The sequence below is a fragment of the Pangasianodon hypophthalmus genome, chromosome 10 (genome assembly GCF_027358585.1).
Source record: "Pangasianodon hypophthalmus isolate fPanHyp1 chromosome 10, fPanHyp1.pri, whole genome shotgun sequence".
NCBI lineage: Eukaryota > Metazoa > Chordata > Actinopteri > Siluriformes > Pangasiidae > Pangasianodon > Pangasianodon hypophthalmus.
Genome location: NC_069719.1, coordinates 28,323,264 through 28,341,684, shown reverse-complemented (window position 1 = coordinate 28,341,684; position 18,421 = coordinate 28,323,264). Strand labels below are relative to the sequence as shown.

Genomic DNA, 18,421 nt, shown 5'->3' with positions numbered 1-18,421 from the left:
GAGAGATAGAGATAGAGAGAGAGAGAGAGAGAGAGAGAGAGAGAAAGAGAGGCTGGTGAGGGAACGACTGTTTATAGCTGCTATAACGTAAGTGACAACAGGAGCTAATGTGTTTGATGTTCCACAACATTAAATGTAACTGTACACGGACAAAAATTACGACGTGTTGTTCTTTAATGAATTAAAAATCTTTGGCAGATTGCTGCGGTATAAGAGGAATAAAACACCTCAACTTCCGATAGATGAATTATGCAAATCCATTTATAAACAATTTTGATTGAAAAATAAAAAATTTCCAAATAAAACAATACAATTAGTTGACAGAATTCAATTTGAGTAAACATTCTCTATATTCTGTTGTTTTTGTTTTTGTCAGATGCAAAAAAAATGTTTTGAAATTCTTATCTGTGGTAATCACACACACACACACACACACACACACACACACACACACACTACAGAGTTTTCCGTTAAACACAGAACACGCTCACTCTTGTTAAGCTCGCACTCTTTTGCACTCTCTCTGCCGCTACACCGTTTGATGCGTGGAACACGTACCTACGGCCCACAGCGGCGCTCCGTCTCACACCATCCCGTCCACACGCGCTCGTACGGGCCGACGTGCGAGGACAGGCGATTCCAGTTAGAGGAAGCAGAAGGCAAATCGTGAGGGTTTTGGAGAGGAAGTGCGGTGAGGCATGACGTGCATCAGAGTCTAACTTTAAAATATAAATAGCAAGCGGGCAGAAAAAGGCGCTGCGGCTGCGACGTCGGGGACCCGATTGTGACCCGCTGTAAATTATTTCGCGCCTGGTTTTATTACAGAAAGTTAAAAATGCGCCGCTACATGAAAAACAGGAAATGGGCAGGAAATAGCGCAATTACACAATCATCAAAACCGTGAGAGAGGCACGGGCACTGAATCCCAACACTTTCTTTTATTTATTTGTTCATTTGTTTGTTTGTTTGTTTATATATTTATTTATTAGAAAGGTTCACAGGGCATCTGGTTGACACTAGAGGCGTGTATCTGAACCGCGATCCCTCGGGACGCTACAAAAAAATTCACGTGAGCAGTTTTTACGTTCAGGTTTGAAGCTCGTTGGACAAACAGAGACGACTTTCATTAATATGGCCAAGCTTTATACACAGGTATGTGTTTGGGTCTGTGAGGAGTGTGTGTGTGTGTGTGTGTGTGTGTGTGTATATACCTGTAGCAGACTTGGCTCTGTGATGGCGGTACAGGGAGTCCCTCGCTGGCTGCAGGCTGCTGGCTGTGTGTGTTAGGGGTGTGTGTGTTGAGGCAGTCGGCTCTCGTCTGATGGTCAGGTGCAGTGTGTTCTCACTGAACAGCGTCTGAATGAGAGCCAGGTCCAGAGACGAGACCTGACAGCCGTTCAGAACCAGGATCTCATCTCCCGGTCTCAGACCTGACGAGCACACGTGGGGGAAAAAAAAAAAAAACAGCATGTGAAAATGTTCTTCAGTGACGAAAACTATAAACTCAAAACGACACAATGACATTTTCCTCGAGGAATAATAACAAGGTGAAAAATGCCATCACTGATTGTTTGAAAGAAATAAAACTTTTTTCCCTGGTATTTTTGTGCATTTAGTGGAATTAAAAGGGTTCCGGAACTCTTCTAATGTAGGAAAGGGTTCCTGAACTCTTCTAATGTGGGAAAGGGTTCCAGAACTCTTCTAATATAGGAAAGGGTTCCAGAACTCTTCTAATGTAGGAAAGGGTTCCAGAACTCTTCTAATGTAGGAAAGGGTTCCAGAACTCTCCTAATGTAGGAAAGGGTTCCTGAACTCTTCTGAGAAATGAAAATGGCTCAGGAAGCATTGAGGAATTAAAAGGGTTCAGGAACACTGTTAATGAATTAAACGGGTCACAGAACTCTTCTGATGAGTGAAGAGAGAAAGTAAAAGGGATCCAGAATGCTTCTGTTAAAGAGAAAAGCTCCAGAAGGTTTCTGATGAATGAAAGAGATCGAGAACACTTATGAAAGATTGACAGGGTTCTGTGGAAAGAGCGGACGCGATAAACTGGCGACGCATCAGATGCTTTATCACTAATGCAAACAGTCGAGTCGTGTTTTTATAAATGCAGACATGATTAAAGCAGAGGAGCTGGAGTTCGTTACCTTCACTGAAGGCGATTCCGTCTGAGAGAACTTCAGTGACAACGATGCGGCTGTGGCTGAGGCTGTCCACGTGTCCTGTAACGGCAAACCCTGAGGAACAGAAGCGCGAGAGCCGAGAAACTGAGCCGAGTACTCAGGAGACAACCCTTACACTTGTACAGAGTGAGTGCGTGTGTGTGTGTAAGTGTCTTACCAAAATCCCCAGTGCATGTGGGTTTGGTCATGTGGAGAGTGTAGACACTGAGAGCGCTGACCTCCAACTCATCATACAACTGAAAGAGAAAGAGGGAGTGAGAGCGAGAGAGAGAGAGAGAAAGTGAGATAGAGTGGGCGAGAGAGAGAAAGAGAGAGAGTGAGAGCGAGAGAGAGAGAGAAAATGAGAGTGAGAGAGAGAGAGAGACAGAGAGAGAGAGAGAGAGAGAGAGAGAGAGAGAGTGAGAGCAAGAGAAAGTGAGAGAGTGAGAGAGAGCGAGAGAGAGAGCGAGAGAGAGAGAGAGAAAGTGAGAGAGAGAGAGTGAGAGCGAGAGAGAGAGAGAGAGTGAGAGCGAGAGAGAGAGAGAATGAGAGAGAGAGAGAGAGAGAGAGAGAGACAGTAGCACTTAGCATTGCTCATTTAGCTTAAATGTGACACTGCGACACTCAGCATTAACGCTGCTTTCACACTTTTTTTCCTCTTCCTCCTGCACACATTCAAAACTTTACACTAAAAGAAGTGGGCGGTTGCTTTTAAAAAGTGTTTTCGTCTGCATGTTTTAGTCACAGCACACCACTTCCAAGAGCTTTTTTAACTCCTCGAGGTGGAGGGGCAAGCGAGAAAAACAAACATGGAGGACAAAGCAGCTGAAATGCTCTCCTCTCCAAAGCTACAGCGAGGAGTTACACCAATCTGCAGCACTGAGAGTAATGAACCTAATCGAGACAGGAAGCTAGTCCTGAGGAGTTCTGGTACCAGGTCCTGAAGGAGCTCGTGCGGTGCTGGAGTCCAGACCTCCATCCGATCACTGACGCATCTGCGCAGACGCAGGCGGTGTACGCTGGGGTCCAGGTTCCGCACCTTCGAGAGAGGAAATGCTCATAAAGATGCTGCACACGTGCGCAATGCTAACATTTTTTTTTTTCATTTAACCCAATGACCTTCTCATTAAAACAGGCTTCAACCAATCACGGCTCATACGCAAATTATACATCATTAACGTTAGCTAAATATGCCAGCTAGCTAGCGTGCAGTGTTTATATTGTTGCTGAAAACTACGATAAGATGAGAAATGTTCGTTAATGAACACGTTTCCTAAGTAAAAAAAATAAATAAATCACACGTACTCAAAATGTGTGACAAAATGAAATGACGTTTTCCTTAACAAACCAAAACAGGATGAAAATATTGAAGAAAAAAAAACAAATATATATATAGATATGTTAGTTATATATATATATATATATATATATATATATGCATAAAAAAAATTAAAAACATAACAATACTAAAAATGTAGTTCAGTGACTTAAAGCATTGAGCGTTTGCTAACTACAAACTAAAATAAAAACTTTTAAAAAAAACAAAAAAAATTATAATAATTACTGCTAATTAAAGTGTATTTTGTCAGGTTTGTTTATTAGCAGTTACCTAGCCTGCAGGGGAGCAAGTGGGCGTGTCCAAATTGCATATTCATGCATATTCATAGAGCTGGGCGTTTTCACGTGTGTGTGCTGTAGATGTTATCTGTAGGGCTGCATGACTCTTGATGAAATAGGAATCACGATTTATGATTTTTTTTTTATTTAGAATTGAGATCATGATTCTCTGACCAGTTTTTTAAGCTATACGTTTATTTAATAAACTCTTCCGTTATTCTGGCGGATGTTTGTGAACGACGGCTCGTCTGCAATTCTACATTTTCACTACAAAAGTCGTATTAATGTGCAAAAAAAAAAAAAAAAAAACACAAAATATCAAACACAAAATATCCAGGAAATGTTTCTGTATAAAACCTTAAAAAAAAAATCCCAACATTGCCTCCCAGCTTCCCAAAAAAAATCTCCTGATTTAAAAAAAAAAATAAAAATAAAAACACTCTAATGACGATCAGATCTCTAATTTGTGCTGTGGGAAGAGCTGAGAGTGAAGCGTGGACTGTCCTGGCACCTTGCAGGCCGTGTTCAGGACCTCGGTGACCGTGTGCTGTCGGCTCAGAGCCACCGCAACCGCATGACAGTCGGGCATGTAAACCCACGCCGGCTTCTCCGTCACGCCGCGGTCCCACTGACCGCCATCGGGGGGGGCTAGCGAGTAACCGTCAGCTAGAGCGTCCAGTCTCTGTGAGCATGAGAGCAGAAATCCCACATTTCATCAGAGGAAATGTAAAACCGGGCTCAGACTCAAAGCTGCCATTAATTCAAGCAGCTCATTATTCGGACTATAACGAGCGTGTAGCTGGTAAAGAACTGCTTCAAACTTGGCATCGATCCGAGAGTCTGAGATAAAAATAGCAAATCTTTCTAAGCCACTGACACTGTTTAGCTAAAATACACACAAATATAACAAATATACGGAGTGTTTTCACACCTGGAGGTTCAGATTTCTCCAACTGTGAAGATATTATACATTAAAGGTGCAGTATGTCATTTTTAAAGACCTGTAATAAATCACAATCCCCAAGATTCCTTTAGAAAAAAATGTGGCTCTGTATATTTTCTTCATGTATCGCTTCTTTTACATTATTATTATTATTATTATTATTATTATTATTATTATTATGCTTTGTCTTTACTGGCACAATGCTTTTACAGTTATAATAATTATTGAATTTGTATCCCAATTTTACACTTTTGATTATTTATGTACTTATATTTTACAGATTTTTTTTTATTTTCTGTCACTGCTATTTATTTCATTATTATTTTCCTATCTATTTTATTTAATTTATGATTTTCTATTTTGTTTCTGACTACATTTTTATTTTTACGTCACACTTAAAATGTTTGAAAGGTGGCATATAAATAAAGTTTACTATTAATTATTATTAGTAGTAGTATTCATTTTCTATTCTTTATTTACTTTCTTTTACTAGCACATTAATTTCAAAATACTTTTACATCAATTGATAATTCTATTACAATTTTAATTATTTCTTGTAAATCTATTTTTACACACTATTTATATATTATTGCTTTCTGTCATTTATTTATTTCATTATTATTTTTTCCTGTTTTTTATTTTACACTACATTTTGTTTCTTGTTTTTTGTCACACTGTACAACAATCTGAGCTGCATTTTAAATATAAGAAAGCGCTGTATAAATAAAGTTTATATTAAGCTCCTCGGCTCCGCCCCTTTCCCTTGTTGCAGGGCAGTAGATGTGTCAGTGTTTATATAAACATGGTAAAAATGACACACCGCCCCTTTAAAGCAGAGAATATAGGCGTTTAAACAGAAAGTGATTCATGAGTAACCAAAATAAAACGATACACACGGAACATAACGTGACTCTTTTAGGGTGTTTGCCGATTAAAAATGAAACACTGTGATGCCGTCAGTTAAACCGAGTACACACACACACACACACACACACACACACACACACACACACACACACACACCTATGTTCCATCACTGACCAGAACAAAAAAGCTTTCATTTTGAACTCTCCAGCTTCGAGACACAAAGTCGCAGTGAAAAATGTGCCAAGAAAAAGGGACACAACGTTCTGGCAAGTGTGTGTCACCAGGCGGAACGGAAACTCTCTGTGTGTGTGTGTGTGTGTGTGTGTGTGTGTGTTCGTGCACACAGTCAGTCCCAGTCACTGAGCTGCTCCAGTAAAATAAGGCAATATGTAAGTAATAAAACTCTGTGTGTTGTGCTGTTATAGGAAATAATCAGTGATGTGGTGGTGTGATAAAGCAGAGCTACTGTTACCCCCTGAAGGTGATTATTTTCCTCTAACAGCATGCCATGAAGTGTTTTATTCTTCAGGGCATGCTGTCAGAGTGAGGTGCAGAGAGGAGTGAAGTGAGGAGAAAGATGAGGAATGAGGAGAGGAGTGAGGAGTGAGGAGAGGAGTGAGGAGTAATGAGAGAAGTAAGGAGAGGAGAGATATGAGGAGAGAGGAGAGGAGTGAGGAGAGGAGAGATATGAGGAGAGATATGAGGAGTGAGGAGAGGAGTGAGGAGAGAAGAGGAGTGAGGAGAGGAGCGAGGAGTCAGGGGAGAGGAGAGAGGTGATGATGGTGAAAACAACAGAAGAGCTGAGAAATCAGACGGTGTGACGGCAGTAATGTGACTGTAAGAGGAGCGATGAGATCTTTAACAAACTTTAAAACTAAATAAAATGTTTAAAGATCATCTGAGCTGATGGAGGGAGGCTGAAAGAGGAGGCTGAAACAGGAGGCTGAAAGAGGAGGCTGAAAGTGGAGGCTGAAAGAGGAGGCTGGAAGAGGAGGCTGAAAGAGGAGGCTGAAAGAGGAGGCTGGAAGAGGAGGCTGAAACAGGAGGCTGAAAGAGGAGGCTGAAAGAGGAGGCTGGAAGAGGAGGCTGAAAGAGGAGGCTGAAAGAGGAGGCTGGAAGAGGAGGCTGGAAGAGGAGGCTGAAAGAGGAGGCTGAAACAGGAGGCTGAAAGAGGAGGCTGGAAGTGGAGGCTGAAAGAGGAGGCTGAAAGAGGAGGCTGGAAGAGGAGGCTGAAAGAGGAGGCTGGAAGAGGAGGCTGGAAGAGGAGGCTGCTTTCACGGCACTGAGCAGTACGTAGCTCGTGTATTAATCATTTCATACACAGATCAATGTATAAAGTGAAATAAAAAATGAAAGCCTGAGTCACTCCATCCGAGTTTTGCTTAACGTTTATTAACACGCACTTAACGCCGATTTCAGTCACTGCTCACGTTCACACAGGTACAAACACACTCACTGTGCTGTAACGGCCGGAGCTCTGAGGAGGAACAGTGGCCTTGTTCATGGAGCTGGTGGAAAGAAACTTGTTTCATTGCATGAGTGTGTGTGTGTGTGTGTGTGTGTTTACCTCAGTGTTCCAACTGTCAACTGTCCATCTGCGACCAAGGACAAATGCACACTGAGCCTCTGTGTGTGTCTGTGTGTGTATTTTTGTCCTGTGTGTCTTTCTCTCTTTCTTTCTCTCTCAGTCTGCGTGTCTGTCTCTGTCTGTGTGTGTGTGTGTGTCTGTGTGTGTGTCTGTGTGTGTGTGTGTGTGTCTGTGTGTGTGTGTGTGTGTGTGTTGAAATCCTTACTTCAGACTTTCCTTTCTAAAACATTAGATGATTTTTTTATAGCAGTTTCACTGTTTGTTTTTTTTTTTTAAATATGGAACAAAACAGACTTGAGACTTCCTGTCTGAAGTGACCATTACATCACAACACCGCTTTAACACTGCTTTAACACCGCTTTAACACCGTCTCCTAGCAACCAGACCTTATGGTGTTTAGGAAAAATGTCTGATAAATGACATAAAAAGAAAAGCACTACAAAGAAGAAAATTCAGAGCTGCATGAGGATGATCTGAGTGAAAAACTAAAGAAAATAAAAATTCATTATTATTATTATTATGAAATGTTGTACAGTCTTAAAGAGTCTCGGAACAAAAATCCGAGGAACGAAGGAAACGCAGGAAACGAGAATTCCGTGAAAGGGAATCTTTGTGGTGTGAAGTTTGGAGTCCCGAGCAGAAGACCACATCAATACTCATCACTGTCTCGGTACAGAGACGCGAGCAGATGTCCTTCTGTATAAAACCAGCCTTCACAATAACGCGTGTGTGAGTCAGAGGAAAAAACAGACGTGAGGGAGGAGAGAAAAACATTCCTCTGTGCACACGTGTTAATTACACACATCAAAATGCACCTCTTTTTATTCTAACTTACACTGCACACACGTAAAACACGTGAAAAAGCAGACGTGATGATTTACCTCTCTGCTGTACGGAGGAACAAAGCCGAAGTGTTCTCCTGCAGCGCTGTCAAAAACCTGAAACACAACAAACACACATCAACACACTGACTGTAACTGTCTTACTCTCACTCCCAGAGAGAGAGAGAGAGAGAGAGAGAGAGAGAGAGAGACAGGCACAGAGACAGAGAAAGTAAGAGAGACAGGCATAGATAAACAGAGACAGAGACAGAGAGATAGTGAGGGAGAGACAGAGAGATAGAGGGAGAGAGACACAGACATACAGAAACAGACGAAGAGATAGTGAGGGAGACAAACAGAGAAGTACGCACAGAGAGAGACAGAAGAGAGAGAGAGACAGAAAGAAAGAGAGAGAGAGAGAGAGAGAGAGAGACAGAGATAGAACCAGAGACAGAAACACACACAGACACACAGAAATAGTCCACGAGAGACAGATAGACAAACAAAGGGACAGACAGACAGCTTCGACAGTGTGTGAGTGAGAAGCAGAAGGCGTGAGGATGGAGTGAAATAAACACTGTTCACACACACACACACACACACACACACACACACACACACACACACACACAGGTAATCTACAAGTCCATGCATTTCATCCTTAGGGGCTAACGGTGATATGAATAAATAAACGGGACAGTTCACTTTGCTGACTAACAGGTCTCTTTAGCCGGCATCGTGTGTGTTTGTGTGTGTGTGTGTGTGTGTGTGTGTTCACGTTATCTAGTCCGGCCCTCATCCCTGCTGTGAGGAACTAAACACCATTAAGGAGGAGAAAGAGAGACGAGAGAGGGAGAGAGAGAGAGAGAGAGAGAGAGAGAGAGAGACGAGAGAGCGAGAGAGAGCAAGAGAGAGAGACGAGAGAGCGAGAGAGAGAGAGAAAGAGAGACGAGAGAGCGAGAGAGAGCAAGAGAGAGAGAGAAAGAGAGAGCGAGAGAGAGCGAGAGAGAGAGAGAGAGAGAGAGAGACGAGAGAGCGAGAGAGAGCAAGAGAGAGAGAGAGAGACGAGAGAGCGAGAGAGAGAGAGAAAGAGAGACGAGAGAGCGCGAGAGAGAGCGAGAGAGAGAGAGAGAGAGAGAGACGAGAGAGCGAGAGAGAGCGAGAGAGAGAGAGAAAGAGAGAGAGAGAGAGAGAGAGAGAAAGAGAGAGAGAGAGAGAGAGACCTTAACATGGGGGCTGAGTCATAAAACCCACTTTATTATTGGCGCCCTGGTGCAGGTCTCTTACACAAACCATCTGTCTGTCTCCGCAGGGCTGCGCTCACCGAGCTGCAATTTACCCCACACGCCTTTTAATAATTTATGATCCCTCTCTCCGTCGCCTCGCTTTCAGCACTTAACGCAGAGTGGCGTCAGTGTCCCGTTACGCCGCACACGTCTGGGAGGGACTAGGACATTCCCCAAAAACACGCACTGCGTTAAAGCCACGCGGTGTATCGGTATAGCGTTTCAGGCAGCGACTGTGTGTGTGCGTGTGTGTGCGTGTGTGTGTGTGTGTGTGTGCGCGTGTGTGCGTTGCGCCGAGCGCAGAACCACAACAGCACTACGATGAAGCACGCAAAGCAAGCAGAGCTTTTCTTCTTACCTCACAGACACCAGTGTGAGAGCAGTAGCTCATGGAAATGCAATCCTTGCCAAAGAAATGAAATAAAAGAGAAATAGACGCTTTTTACTCACTACATATATTTATATAGCGTCAAAGTGGCCGTGCATTAAAGTATTACATTTCTAAAGACCTAAAAGAGAGAAGGCTGAGCTAGCAGACTGTGTGACGTCTATAAATATCATCTCTCTCAAAGTAATAATTAGCAAAGATGACAGGATTTATAAAAGCCGGGATTTCCCTAGCAACATGAAGACAGAACGCTTCGTTACAAAAACGGACTTCAAGTCCTTTAACGCATGCAGTAGAAATTTTAATACATTTTTCACGTAGCACTTAGATAACAATAGCTGCTGCACACTTAATGATGCTATAAAATGCTCAACACTTCAGATTATAATCCCTCATATTTAACCTGATTTCTGTTATACTACCGCTGTCGAATTCTGCATTCTGATTGGTCAGATGATGATTAACTTCCTGCAAATCACAGGTTTATACTGAGGCTCGGCACAGAGTTGAGCGTGGTACCTGTGAGGCGCAGGGTCTCTTCTCTCGGCTGCGTTTGGTCAAACTGTCCAGGCCTTTGAGCGAGGAGAACACTCCTCTCCTACTGCGGCTTCTCTGGGACAGAGACAGAGAACGTTTCCTCAGCGTGGCCTCGTCTCTGGAGCAGATCTGAGAGAGAGAGAGAGAGAGAGAGAGAGAGAGAGAGAGAAAACACCTCTATAAAATACACAGAATAGAAAGAGTGTGTTGAAGTGAAATCCTCTCACATGATGCTTCATGTGGAACTGTTGTGGTGTAGAAGAGCCGCTTCTCAGATGGAGAAATCGATTCAGAAACGCAATCGTGTGACAGAAGTCTGAAAAAGCAGCTACTCTGATGAGTGACGGATTTACTGTTACTACCATAACAGCAGTGTTTTATTCCTCTTCTACCACAGCAACTTGCCAACAAAATTCACTTTTTTTTATAGCTTAATAAAAGAAACACACTTCTTATCGCTTTTTAGTTATAATTAATGTTTTGGAAGATCCATGAAACAAATTTCCACTTATGTTAAAGCAGCTATAAACAGTCGTCCCTCGGTTATAGCCCTCTTAAAGTTAATAAGCCAAAAAAAAATGCAGCTTGTCATGTTACAGAGAAACCGCAAAGCGTAAACTCATGTGTCCTGAAGATGCTGGAAAACTTAAAGCTTTACCTCTGACACTGGAGACTCCTTCCATAAATGTTAAATAAACAACTTCTTACTTCAAAAAACTTTTTATTAACCTGTGCATGTGGAGTGTCTGCTGTACAACACAAGCCTGTGAACGAGCTGTTACTATAGAAACGATAACGTATTAGAAAACTAATCAACGCCGTCTGATTAATCAGGAAAAATGGGTGTTTCTATGTTCAGAAGTGATGAGTGTGTGTGTGTGTGTGTGTGTGTGTGTGTGTGACTGGGGACGGTTTTGTGTGTTGGAGAACCGAGACTGACCAGCGCGTGGAAAGAGGAGACGGAGAAGATTCCCAGGCGGCCGAGAGCAGCTTTAGAGGGACGGCTGGCGGCGGCCAGGAGGCTCTTGGGGTTGGGCAGCTCTCCTCCCTGCAGGCTGGACAGGTAGCAGCGCATGCGGAACAAATCGATGTTGAACCTCTCCAGGTTCTGATCCCACTGCTGGATCTGTGAACGAGTGAGACATGAGCGAGGATGAGACGGGGTCGCTGAGAAAAGTCAGGGCTCTGTGTGTGTGTGTGTGTGTGTGTGTGTGTGTGTGTGTGTGTGTGTGTGTGTGTGTGTGTGTGTCAGCGGAGCAGTAATTGCTCTCAGATGTCAGAAGGTCATGATTGTGTGCGGTGGGAATCTGAGGTCAATCCCCACATCACTATTATAAAATTTACAGACAAAGAGAGAGAGAGAGAAACAGAGAGAGACACAGAGAGAGAGAGAGAGAGAGAAGGAGGTAGAGAGAGACAGAGAGGGATAGAGTGGGAGGGGGGGAGAGAAACAGAGAGAGGGATAGGGAGCGAGAGAGAGAGAGAGAGTAAGAGAGAGACAGAGAGAGAGAGAAGGAGAGAGAGAGAGACAGAAAGAGAGAGAAAGAGATAGGGGGGAGGGGGAGAGAGAGAGAGAGAGAGAGAAAGGGAGAGAGAGAGAAAGGGAGAGAGAGAAAGAAAAGGAGAAAGGGAGAGAGAGAGAGAGAAGGAGGGAGAGAGACAGAAAGAGAGAGAGAGAGGGGGGGGAGGGGGAGAGAGAGGGAGAGAGAAAGGGAGAGAGAGAGAGAGAGAGAAGGAGGGAGAGAGAGACAAAAAGAGGGGGGGGGGAGGGGGAGAGAGAGAGAGAGAGAGAGAGAGAGGGAGAGAGAGAGAGAGAGGGAGGGAGAGAGAGAGAGAAGGAGGGAGAGAGAGACAGAAAGAGAGAGAGAGAGAGAGAGGGATGTGAAGGATGGAGGGAGGGAATGAAACACCTTTGAATAAATAATAAACCACTCGTTTAACTGTCGCTCACGCAGGAAAGAGGATTTTTAAACTAAAGCATCTAAGAAACCTTTTAATATTTTCACTAAAGCACATGACGGAGTAAATCTTGTAAGACACGCTGCTGCTTTTAAACCCGTCTGCTTCGCTCGACTCCGAGACAGAACAGCAGGAGAGTTTCATGAGGTCTGAAAGCGAGTAAATCTCCACGTGAAAGCAGCAGGTTACGATGACGTGCAGGTGAAACGGACGGAAACTCGCTCTCTTTATTCAGACGGAGTAAATAAAACGCTGGCTGTGTATCAGAGCAGCAGGGAAACGTTTTACTCGCACTCGTATTGAGGTGTGGGAAATATTTTTTTTTCTTTATTCTTTCTTTCTTTCTTTTATTTAGTTTTGTTTTTTGTTTTATTTTATTCACTCTAAGGATCATTTCAACAAAAGGATTAAAACATAGTTTTAAGTGATTAAAAGTAAAACATCGTACCTTAAATATTTAAATGTGGATTTTTTCCCCCTATTTTTAACTAAGAATATCTCAATTTCATTACAAAACATTTTTTATTAAAAGTTTTATTAAAAATTGAAAGAATATTTTATTAAAAAAAAAAGTCACGACAGATTTCAAATGCCAATAATTTTTTTTTTATAAAATTTACATATTTAAATAAATGTATTTTTTAAATTCACATTTAAATATTTAAATATTTAAGATCTCATGTTGTACTTTCAGTCCCCGAATGCAACTCTAAGAAATATTGTTTCCTGAACTTCTTACGCAAATCATCCTTAATGTATGAAAATATCAGTCAATAACTGTGCCACATATTTACTTATTTTATAAACAATACAAAAATAAAATAAATTCTCAAATTGCATTCTGTAGGTAAGCTACATATTAGCAACGTAAAGGATAATTTTATTATAAAGTTCGCTGTGTTTGTGTCTCTGTATAAAGTGATACACTCATTAATATTCAAATGTATTCGAATCCTAAATACTTTTTTAAAAAGCTTTATTTTAGCGCGATCTTCGATTAAACTGGAGTCTCTTAAAAAGTGAGACACAAAGGTCCAGGTTCCACTAAACTGACCTGGAGCTCTGTTCTCTGTATTAATTTGACTGGGTTCCTGTAGCGAGGACGGAGAGGAACTTCAGAAACACACACACACACACACACACACACACACACACACACACTCAGCTGGCACTGATTTAAAGAGACACGACTTCAAAGAGGTGCTACTTCTGAGACGAGGTTAACCTCTTATCCCTCTCCACATTCCTCACACACTGCCTGGTACCTTCTCACCGAGGATAAGCCCCCGGTTCTCTGCCCTCTGGCCTCCTCCTGACCCCTGCGCTGGGGCAATAAGCATGACTGAGAACCTGGAAACAGCTTCGCTCCATCTTTCATCATCGGACTGAAGTTTATCGGACGCACAGCAGAACGGCATAAATCACAACGACAGGAAGTCAAACACAAAAAATAATCTCCTAAAAAGTTCAGTCACAAGTTCTTCAAGGTTGTCCTTAAAGGTTCTACGTAGAACCGCATAACAGTGTTCCCAACCGGAGCGGGTTACAGAACCCCTTTAACCCTCTTAGCAAGCGGAGAACCCGTAACTATCCAAACAACCCCTGAGGAACCTTAAAGCTAATATTCAGGGTTCTTGGTCTCTTTGTAGGAACCATTAAAAGTTCTATGTAGAACCCTACAACAGAGTACTTCCTCATCACAAAGGACTCCAACCAGAAGCCGCTTAGAAAGCTTAGAATCCCCGAGGGTGTAGTCAGTGTTCTTTTTTCCTTTGGGCGCATAGAACACTGAAGGTTCTGTGTAGAACCATAAAATCAGGGTGTTTCCTATTGAAGCAGATAGTTACAGATGAAGGTGATGAACCCCTTTAACAAAGTTAGCTAGCTTAGAACCATTAACTACCCAAAGAACCCCTTACATTCTACAGTTAACATCTGAGAACCTTTATGGAACTATGTGTGAGTTTAAGTCTAGAACCTTTAGGAGTTCTTTGTCCATGTAGTGGGACCCTTAGCTAAGAACAGTTAAGAACCTTTAACTATCCAAAGAACCACTCTGGAACCCTGTTTCCTAAAAGCGTGTATTAAAGGTTCCTTGTCTGTCTGGAGGAAACATAAAAGGTTCTCTGTAGAACCCTAAAACAAAGTACTTGCCCATCAGTAAAGATTCCAACTCCTTTTGGAAAGCTAGGGAACCCGTAAGGTTTTTAGTTCCCCCTTTGCCCTCTCCTTTGCCACCCCAATGTGTGAAACCTGGGACACACCCGCACTAGCTCTAGCTCACCTGGTTCTCGATGGCCTTCCTGTTCTTTGGATCTGTTACAATAGACAGCTGGAGCTCCGCCATCTTCTTCATCTTTCCGTCCATGTCGATCTTCTGCAGCAGACTGCGGATCTGTCCTCGGAGCAGGAGCAGCGTGTCCTCCTTGCCATGGCGCTTGGCGAACAGAGACGCGCTGGCCGAGTGGATCGCCGTAACCCAGTTCTCTAAATCCGTTTGGCTAGTGGCCTAAAGAGAGCGGACACAAGAACATTCCCATAATAATTGACATAATTATGACCTTGTGACACAGTTTCACATATTCCTCTCTCCAACGTCTCCATTTCCCTGGAGAACCGAGGAGATAATCAGACAGTTTCTTGAATCATTTCTTCAAAAACCGGAGAACCCATAAATATCCATCCAGAGAACCCCTGAGGAACCCTTTTTCCTAACAGTACACATTATGGGTTTACATTCCAGAGTTAACATCCAACAACCTCCTTTGTAACAAGTGTCTTACAAAAAAGTTTCAATCTAGAACCCTTAAGAGTCCTCTGTCCCTTTAGGAGGACCCTTAAAGGTTCTACGTAGAACCCTACGACAGAGTGGTTCCGGTTGGAGCGGGTTACAGTTCAATGTCGTGAACGTCTTTTTAAAAATATGCATGAGTGTTTTACAAAATAAAAGTTTAAATCAAGAACCTTTAAGGGTTCTCCGTCACCCTGAGCATGCGCTAATGAATTATAATATAAAGTTAACATCCGAGAACGTGTGTTGTAATGCACAAGCGTATATTCTGAGGGAACCCTGAATGGTTCTGTGTAGAACCCTGTAACAGAAAGGGCTCTACCCTGAAGCCTCTACAGGAAGCTGAGCTGCTCAGATCCTCGGCTGAGTGAGCAGGAAGACGTTATCAGGAGCGAGCAGCTTGAGTGCAGGAACAAACTGCAGCTTTTACAGAGACGGAGAAGAAGAAGAAGAAGAAGAAGAAGAAGAAAAAACCCACAGTGAAATGTCTGCTGCTTATTTCTGGGCTGAAGTGTGAACAGAGCTTTTCACGACGGCTGGCAGGACGCTCGTTCCGCATGAGCGCTCCACATTCCCGGCATTCCACAGGACACATGTAGGCAGGGTTCGAACTCTCTGGCTCGGGGAAACGCCGCAAGAGCGCGGATAGTTAAAGGCTTCTGAAAATACCGTTCTCGAGCTGCGGTTTAACGCAGAGCTGTACAATTCAGTTCTCGTGCACTTCTTGTTATTTTATTTCACGGTCGCTGGGTTCTTGGTTCTGCATCAATGCATTTTCCTGCATCAGCATCTTACAGTATCAGCTGCTGCATTCACATCGCCAAACAATTCCCACTTTTATCGACATCACCAAACAATTCCCACTTTTATCGACATCGCCAAACAATTCCGACTTTTATCACTGACTTCTGACACAAACTGGATGTTGGTGCGTAGATGTAAACAGATCTGACAGAGACCACATTCAGACGAGGTTCTAAATCCCAAAGGTCTGATATTTCTGTTCATGTGATTCCCATCTAAACGCTCACATTTCATGTTCCTGAGAGAGTGGAGTCTAGATAAAATAAATCATCTCATTGCTCTGTGAGGGGATACGATGGACCCCCCGAAGGAACCATTGCAAAAAAAAAAAAACAAATTGACGTTTTCACAAGAATTTTTTCTTAAAGAAAATGAAAACGAAATTTCATGAGATTTTTTTTAGGTCTGGTTTTTTTTCTCTCTCTCAAAGGTTCCACAGGATGCAGATATTCAATGTTTTTTTTTAAATAAATAAATAAATAAAAATAAAAAAATACGTACTAAAAAAAAAAATCTCATGAAAACAGAAAACTTCTTTCTCATTTTCTTTAAGAAACCGATTCGTCTACGAGGACATTTCACTGGAGACATGGCAGAGTGAAGATACGGTCTTAGATCCAATGTCAAAGTAAGAATAAAGCAAACTAAATAAAGAAAGAAAGAAATCTCTACACAGAAGCGCTTCCGTTCTACAACCACGATGATGCTACTGATCAGAAGTTCCCGTTTTCACCGAGCGCATTTTCCCGAGAGTATATGTAAACAAACAGGAATCTGATCTGTCTCAAAATATCAGACTTGTGCATCAGTGCAGCCTGAGACTTTTTTCGTATTACTGTAATGCAGCAACGCTTTGGACCGACCTGAAAGAGATAGACGTCACCGTAGGCATTGCTGAGGCAGAACACGTTCTCCTTCTTCGGGTGTTCGGGGACGGCCTGGACTATTCCGTCCTCGGCCAGCAGAGCGTAACTTGGTAAAGTCTCCTGCTCTGGAGAACCTTTCCCATACGTCTCGTAAAACAGCAGAGTGCAGCCTGAAGGAAGAAAAGCGCGTTAAAGTGGAATTAATATGATCTCAGGTGATTTCTCACATTTGGGAGAAAGTTTTATATTCCAGTAATTACTTTTTCCATCTGCACATAAACTGGAAAATTGTCTGGAACTTGAAGTAGGAAATAAAAGACTTGGGGGCATGCTAGATGTTAGTTAGATGAAATTAATCAACAAGCCCTCATCATCTTTTGATTCCTCTTACACTACAGCAATCTGCAAAATAATTCCCAATTTTTTCTTTAATCAAACACAGGAACGTGATACATTTTCTACAATCATAGTGACGTTTAATGTCACAGATTTTACAGGAAATGTTTTCATTTTCAGATCATGTGAATGATCTGTTGCTATAGTAACGATCAACACTTTCTGACCAATCAGAATCCAGAATTCACCAGCGCCATGGTATAAGAAGTCTTATTCAAAAAACACACCTTTAAGAGTCACCCAGTACTGTTTCCACTTGCGCCTGGCCACCAGTTCCAGCTTGCGGTCTTTGTGCAGCGTGAGCAGAGGTTTAAAGGTCAACCACCCGGCTCTCCTCACCACGCCCTGCTCCTTCTCGCACAGCAGATCCAGCTGCTCCAGCGAGCCCACCGTCTCCTGACTGCTGCTCTCTGTGTCCTCTGCCGAGTTCTCGCCTCTTTCCTCGCCGCTTCCTGCAGCCGTGTGGCTCGTCTCCAGCTCCCTCATGAAGTTGTCGTAGATGTTTTGCCGCAAAGCGTCCGTGCCCGGCTGGAGGGCGCCGACAGAACCGCCGCAGGAGGGCAGAACCTGGGACTGGGAGCGGGCCCGAGACTGAACCTTGGTGTACCCCAGCAGACTGGACACCTGAGAGGGGGAGCTGGTGTCAGCCGTTAGACCGTCTATACCGCTGTCGAAACAATCGATAGGCTCTTTATATCTCGGCTCCTGGAGGAGAGAACGAATATAAAGTGACATTAAATAACTATGTGTAATGAAATGTCTAAAATAAGACTAGAGATATAATTAAGAGTAACTTTATGAATACTAACTAAGTACTAACTAAGCAGTGGTAGCTCAGTGGTTAAGATGCCAAGCTGTCACTGCTGGGCCCTTGAGCAAGGCCCTTAACCTTCAACTGCTCAGTTGTATAAATGAGATTAAACGTAAGTCGCTCTGGATCAGTGCGTCTGCCAAATGCCGTAAACGTAAAAGCTCCAGTCATGTGGGTTTTTTTTGTATCCTGGAAACTAACGAGGCTTAAAAATGGTAGCTAATGTAATACAATAACGAAGAGTTAGCTAGTTAACTGCATTGATACAGACTAAGGGAAAATTATCATTATTGTTGTCTTCTAATGAAATTTGTAACGTAGCACTTGGAGAAAAAGTCCGCAGGAACGTTTCGGGTACGAGACGTCATGTTCTGTCGCAAGTAAGAGATATTACTCGAGTCTGGATAGCGTATTTATTTTCTCTCCATATGTGAGGTGATGGTTATAGGACAGCTTTGTGCTGTAATTTTCTTCTTTCCACATACAATTCTGAAAAGATCCTCCGTTGATCCCTGCACGCTAATTAATCCACCTAGTAAAAGTCGTTCCATTGACGCAGCTGATGTTTCGAACCACCGTCAGTAA

The 18,421-nt window shown here is 42.8% G+C and overlaps 1 protein-coding gene across 8 annotated transcripts in view; it reads right to left on the bottom strand.

Moving 5' to 3' along the window:
* tiam2a (TIAM Rac1 associated GEF 2a) overlaps positions 1 to 18,421 on the bottom strand; it is a 93,098-nt gene that overhangs the window by 28,769 nt on the left and 45,908 nt on the right. For 5 of the 8 annotated variants that reach the window (XM_034307879.2, XM_034307878.2, XM_053237478.1 and 2 more), the window contains exons 4-15: positions 17,253 to 17,730; positions 16,627 to 16,799; positions 14,453 to 14,677; positions 11,150 to 11,335; positions 10,192 to 10,338; positions 9,643 to 9,687; positions 8,059 to 8,115; positions 4,291 to 4,461; positions 3,097 to 3,201; positions 2,341 to 2,419; positions 2,148 to 2,237; positions 1,212 to 1,430 (exon numbers count right to left, since the gene is read on the bottom strand). In XM_034307879.2, the coding sequence (XP_034163770.2) occupies positions 1,212 to 1,430; positions 2,148 to 2,237; positions 2,341 to 2,419; positions 3,097 to 3,201; positions 4,291 to 4,461; positions 8,059 to 8,115; positions 9,643 to 9,687; positions 10,192 to 10,338; positions 11,150 to 11,335; positions 14,453 to 14,677; positions 16,627 to 16,799; positions 17,253 to 17,730 (1,975 nt within the window). The remainder of the gene's footprint in view (positions 1 to 1,211; positions 1,431 to 2,147; positions 2,238 to 2,340; positions 2,420 to 3,096; positions 3,202 to 4,290; positions 4,462 to 8,058; positions 8,116 to 9,642; positions 9,688 to 10,191; positions 10,339 to 11,149; positions 11,336 to 14,452; positions 14,678 to 16,626; positions 16,800 to 17,252; positions 17,731 to 18,421) is intronic. The other 3 variants (XM_034307884.2, XM_034307883.2, XM_034307885.2) reach the window with 3 other exon arrangements.